The following is a 6,193-nucleotide window of genomic DNA, read 5'->3' on the forward strand; positions in this document are numbered from 1 at the left end:
TGGTTCAAGTTCTTGCTGAAGTTCATGTTCTTTTCTCTTTTCCATGTTTATGTTTATGTGCAATGCAAAAATGCAAACTTGGCTTGGCTTTGGCTAGGCCTTTTTCTTTTCTTTCACTTGACTGTCAGTGTCTGTGTCACAGTGTCAGTAACATAATATTATTGTGTTTAATAGGTTAATGAGAAGACAATTCCTTCAAAAGTTTCATTTCCGATGTGAATATAGACACCTTCTCTTAAACTTATTTTTCTTCAAGAAAATCAACCAAAATGGGTACTATGTTGGTTAACAACAATTATTTTAGGCAGAGACTTAGGCAAATGGAAGAATTGTATCCAGAACCTCCAGCCCTAGGAGATTGTGATTGCACGTCATATTCATATTTTGTCCTCTCAGTTTTATTTTTTACTTTTGGATCTTTTATAACAGTGTTGGCATTAAGTGGGGGTGATTATTTGTACCTCCACCTCGGTCATATGTGGTTGGTAGGCCCAATATTATGTTGTTCTGGAATAATGGTTGCAGTAAAAATCATTTTGTACTTGAGAAGAAAGAGTGTTATTCAGATGCTTTTACGGCAGAGGACTTTATTAAGGGTAAGTTACGTTTAATTGGGGGTTGATTTTTACTGTCAGTTTTGCGAAATTCACCAGGATTTTCCTGATTAGCAAAGCTTAGGGTGTATTCAAGTGAACAAATGAGGGTATGTCTAGACCGGCTGCACTTTACTTTAGGTCCTATACTCATTCGAATGAAAATATCGATTATTCAATTGTTTCATTCGATATACCGTTTGGTTAATTAGGTTAGGTTAACCTTACCTAACTAACCAAACGATATAACTTACACAGAGGATACGCGTCCGGTAACCAGACGTGGATTAGGCGTCCGGTAGTGATGTCACCAGGTTGTTGGGTCCCGGAACGCCATTACCACAACGATACGATGTTCGGCCAGCGTTGTTCGTGGTGTAGTGGATAGAGTGCTCGGCTGATATCCAAGAGGTCCCTGGTTCGAAACCCGTCGGTTTCTTTAACTTTTTAGATTTTGCTTTGAACGTAATTCCTTCTTAACTTTACATCTTTTGTTAGAATTTTTGGCATTTATAATTTTATGTTACGAAGAGAATTGAACCTTCATTTGATTTTTTTCACTATCAGCAAGTTTGGTTGGTTAGGTTAGGTTATGACAGTAACTGCCGGACGCCTAATCCACGTCCGGGTACCGGACGCGTATAACTTATCGAATAAACGATATATCGATCAATATTTTCATTCGAATGAGTGTAGTAGTAGCGTACCCTATGAGTATACCTAAAGTATAGTGCAGCCTAAAAATTCGCCTAGTCTGCAGGTTTGCTGCGGCGGGGGGTATTTTATTTTTATTGTAACAAAACAAAATGTTAATAATTTGTCATTTTTACGTTGAATATACTAATCTTGTGATTTACCTAGGTCTATATTTAAATATGTATTTACCTTAAAATCCTACTTGTTATACGCATTAGGTATTGACAGACAAATTCATTGAATTCCCAGTTCAAATTTAAAAAAGGTAAACTCATAAACTTAGGGAGAATCGATTTACTTGTCCTGTTAGTGTTCTGGATCTTAAATACTGACATAATTAAATCAGGTAAAATTGATAATGTGCTACATGTCCAGGGACTACAGGAGATAGCACAACAGGGCCAGCATGGGGTTTGTACTCTCTCTGTTATGACGAGAACTCCAAGCACTTTGACTCTGCCTCCCTCCTATGATCTACTAATGGGGGCAGCCGTCGGACCTTCAGAACCCCCACCACCCTCGTACGAGGAAGCTATGTTCCTCATTGGTGATGAAAAGTCAAGAGCTCTGCTTGAGAACAGGCAAAATACAACGTAAGTTTTCATTTTACTTCAGAAATGGTTACTTACTTATTCATTAAGGTCTTACCAAAATTTTGAATGTACTCTCACGGATTTTAAAATTTTATTTTAAGTTAGCCTACTTACAGCTTTTTTGGTTTTTTTACGCTGAATTCAAAAATAGCCTACTACATCATTTTACCTACAACAGTTTTTAAACTAGCCATTGCAGTTCAGTTCTAAGAATTGAAAAGATTTACTTAACAGCATTGTGGTTTTACTTTACAACACAAGTAACGGACCAACGAGGTTCAAGGATTGAGAGAAAAGAGAAATAACATTTCACATTTGGTCCATACAATTTACAATGAATAAAAACCTATCAATTGATGGGTGAATCTTTTTTTTCTTCTACTAGCAAATCCTACACCTTAGCTTTTAAACATGCTACTTGTTTGTTGTAATTTGTTGTGAACAATGAAACCAAAACTACGCTCTAGGTTTTGCTCTGATGTCAATAACAGCATTAACAGTTAAATGAATTATTTCAAAATGTTACTTTTTGTTTTCAGCATTGACAACCAAGGAAAAGAAACCGTTTAAAAGCCTACATTTCACTTAGTAAGTTATAGTTTTACACAGTGATGAATTTAACAAATCTTTTAGCTTTAATTAGACCCATTGTTCATTTTTAACTTTTCATTTTGTAGCTCTTGACCTAGAATAGGATGCAAAAGACAGTTGTAAGATTTATCCATCTTTTTGTTAAAAATGTTATCTTTTTGAGTATCCAATAATAAATTATGTATATTAAGATGCTGTTTTCTTAGGCTTATATAATATTGGTTGATTAGGTCTCTTTAATTTGTTTACACTTGTTATAAGTTGTAATATCTGTAATTTATCATTGTATTTATTTATAACTACTGATGACTGAGTTCAAATCATTCAGTATTAAAATTGATAAATATGTTAATTATGGTTATACTGGTGCTTTAACGGTCCAACACTTTTGTGTTGGTTGTAGTTACTTAGTAAAATAAGGCGCAAATATTTTAATATTGGTTTTTTCTAACAATTTGTATTGTTTTCTCATGTTTACAATAAGAGTCAGGATGGATGATGATTTTTTAACATAATGATCATGAGACGCAAACAGTACCACATTGTTTTGTTACAATACATATTTTACATTTTAATCCCATTTGGGTAAACTTAATCGTCTTTCAGTGATGTGTGTGTTTTTTCTTCTTTAAAGAAAGGAAATTGGACAAGGGTAATTTACCATCAGTTTGCAAAAACACAGATTAGATTTTCAATTATTATATTTTATGAATTTTTCTTCTTTATGCAATTTTAAATTTATACCTTAATTTCTTCAAAGATATTTCAAAACTGCTTGTTTTAATCCATTTTATAAAAAAATTTTACAATTACTTATTGATAGGCCTATATCACGATTGTACTGATTTTTATGAAGGTTCATTGTTGACTAGGTTAAATGCTGTAGCCTAACAAATGATACCGTGGAAATTTTCCATCACTGTAAAAGACACTTTATAATCACCATTGAATCTTTTTTCAATCTTAAGGAGTATTTAGGTGCTACATCTACAAAAACAACTTATAATATTTTCAAAACTTTGAAAATATCTTGTCTACCTTGTTAACATATGTTGTAAACTATGGTTAAACCGTAATACCTACCATAAAATTTTTATTCTTATATAGTGTCCTACATTGTACATTAGCTTAGTATTTTAAACCTTTTTGGCCTTTTTAGGCGTAGTCCTTAATGCGTGTATAGTGTTAGTCTATGTAGCATAACTTGTACGAAGTTTAACAATATTGTGTAAAAATATCAGAATATTTACTTAAATAGGACTTGTTTTAAGTCATATAGTGAGATCTAAGGTATTATTGTTAGACTTGACATTAAATATATATTTTTCTCACTTTTTATACGGCTTTAAGTCTTAGTTTATGTTCTGGTTAGTGTCATTTTTTAATGGTGATGATTGCTTTTATTTATATTCACTTGGTGAATATAATAATTGGTGAATACAATAGTAGTAACTTTATTGTTTAGTGTTGCTAAGTCTTGAGTATTGTTGTTTTGGTTTTACATTGTGATAAAAGTCTTAGTTGTTAGTTTTAATAGATCAAAACTAATTTTGATAATCAAAATGGTAGTGATGAAAAAATATTGGTACTTAAAATAGAGGATCAAATGAATGTAAGAAAAACTCAATTAGTTCAAATGGATGGTTAGTTTTTGCCCCACTTCTCTATTTCAATGGACTTTCAACGTATAAATTTATTCTGAAAACAGCTGTTCACATTCTGTTGAGTCACATACATGGGATCTCATTATGTACTTCTCATTATTTACTACCGTAATGCATTTTGCCAGACACCGTCTGATTATAATTATTCCCAGTTATTGAGAACCTTATATCCGATTTTTTTAAACATAAATAATTATCAACGTAACAAAATTTACACACTTACCTAGTTTTCTAAAGATAAAATCACAAAAAGGTTTGTAACCACATACAGTAGTCTAATAGTCCATGGGTTATAAACGAAAACAACAGTCAGTAGGTTATAGACAAAAAACATAAACTCTAGGAAAAGTTATGAATACTGTATTAGCTGTTAAGTTCTTAACCCTTAACCACGCGTGGGGGGGTATGACATACCCCCACGTAAGATAATTTTGTCATAATGTTACAAGTATGGTGGCAACCCTGGTGAGCATGATCTGGCCGCAGGGTTGTTAGTCTTGACCTGATAACACCACCCTGGGTCTGGCATACCCCCATGCGCGTGTTTGTGTTACCGGTACTGTGTTCATCGGGGGGTCTAGTTTAACCCCATTCGCACAGTAGTGTATCAGTATTAATAAATTGATTACTTCATTATTTATAATTTTCATAGTATTGAAAGTTTGCCAAAAAACTTAGTATCTGTAAACCAATTTGATGGAAATGTCCAACCATAGAATCAACTCAGCCTCCCAGTGCAAAGGTGCGGTGCACCGTCTGATGATGACAGAAAGACGCCAAGATCAAAATTAAGTGTAAACCTAAATAAAAATCAATGTGCCAGGGACAAATGTAAAATATTATGTAGTGTGTTTAAAAGTACTTCTAAACCAACCACAGGACGAGGATTTTTAAAGAAAAATATAAGTACACTATCAAAGAAAGTTTTTAATTTCCTTAATTTATTGTACATTATTTTCTATTAACTCCCAATTCATGACATTTTTACCGCTTCCATGGTTTTTTACAAATATTATACTTTTGTAAAAAAATAATACTTACTTGTTTGCAATAAAAACTTGTTTAGTTACGATTTCCCCCTACTTAACACCATTATTACATTTCATCATGAACAAATGAAAGGTTCAAACTATGATTTTCAAATTACTAAAAGTATATGGTAGGATCTTAAAATTTACGTAACAATATGAGAAAATGAATGTAGATATTACGTTTAAAGTGTTAATTATCATAAACTTTTTTATACCCATTTTTATTTTGGGGTCCACTAGACCTCCGTGCACGATCCAGCGTAATGAGCGCACACGCTTAAGGGTTAAGTTGGTTAGAACACATAGGTTAATGGATTTTGACTTGTTTTTATTGTTATGTTAATTTAGAGTAGTATGGCAAAACATATCATTCGTCACTCGTTGAAGATTTATCAATACACCTATTTTCTGGACTAAAATAATGTACTATTGTGTTCATAAGTTGTGTATTGTTCAAAATAATTGTTGCGATTAAAATGAGCTTATTGGCAGCAAGTTAGCGCCTTGCCGACTTTTAGCTACCTATCGACTGTATTTTACTTGGAAATGCTTAATGGTTATGGGAGAGGTTGGTATGCAGGGCCCAAAGTTTTACCGGGTAGTATTTTGTATTTTTGTGTAGAGAAAGGTCAAATTTTATGTACGTTGGATGGATTAAAACTGTGCTAGTATACGAAATACAGCCCAAAAAATAACATAATGTGGACCAAAGGTGCTGAGTTTGAAAAATGCCAAGTCATTGGAAAAAGGCAACAAATTTAAACTTAGGTATAATAATGTACATTTGATATTTTTTACCCAATCATTGCAACCTCTATTGTGCAAGCATATTATAATTTTAATCCGCCCCTCGGGAAGTCTGGTGGCTATGAAATGAACATCTATGATGGTTCTGAGTTTGTGTAACCATCCTCCCATGAAGCCCTAAAAATAATGTAACCATACAAATTATTCGTAAATCAGTTCTTCAAGACAAATCAAAATGTATTTTAGTGAGGCCATGGTTATGTAATCTAAGCTTATGT

General features: G+C 32.9%; 1 protein-coding gene across 2 annotated transcripts; it reads left to right on the forward strand.

Moving 5' to 3' along the window:
• The first annotated feature begins 147 nt into the window (after positions 1-147).
• LOC129001605 (uncharacterized) lies at positions 148-3,809 on the forward strand. 2 transcript variants are annotated; one of them, XM_054428960.1, is made up of 3 exons: positions 148-596; positions 1,665-1,882; positions 2,422-3,809. In XM_054428960.1, exons 1-3 carry the CDS (start codon positions 270-272, stop codon positions 2,450-2,452), a joined length of 576 nt encoding a protein of 191 aa, XP_054284935.1. In that variant the 5' UTR covers positions 148-269; the 3' UTR covers positions 2,453-3,809. The 2 variants fall into 2 exon arrangements, with proteins under 2 accessions (XP_054284935.1, XP_054284936.1); XM_054428961.1 differs by having other exon boundaries at positions 1,674-1,882.
• The last annotated feature ends 2,384 nt before the right edge of the window (positions 3,810-6,193 follow it).

The sequence above is a fragment of the Macrosteles quadrilineatus genome, unplaced genomic scaffold (genome assembly GCF_028750875.1).
Source record: "Macrosteles quadrilineatus isolate MER2022 unplaced genomic scaffold, UCM_ALF_1.0 Scaffold_8__2_contigs__length_117827958, whole genome shotgun sequence".
Classification (NCBI taxonomy): domain Eukaryota; kingdom Metazoa; phylum Arthropoda; class Insecta; order Hemiptera; family Cicadellidae; genus Macrosteles; species Macrosteles quadrilineatus.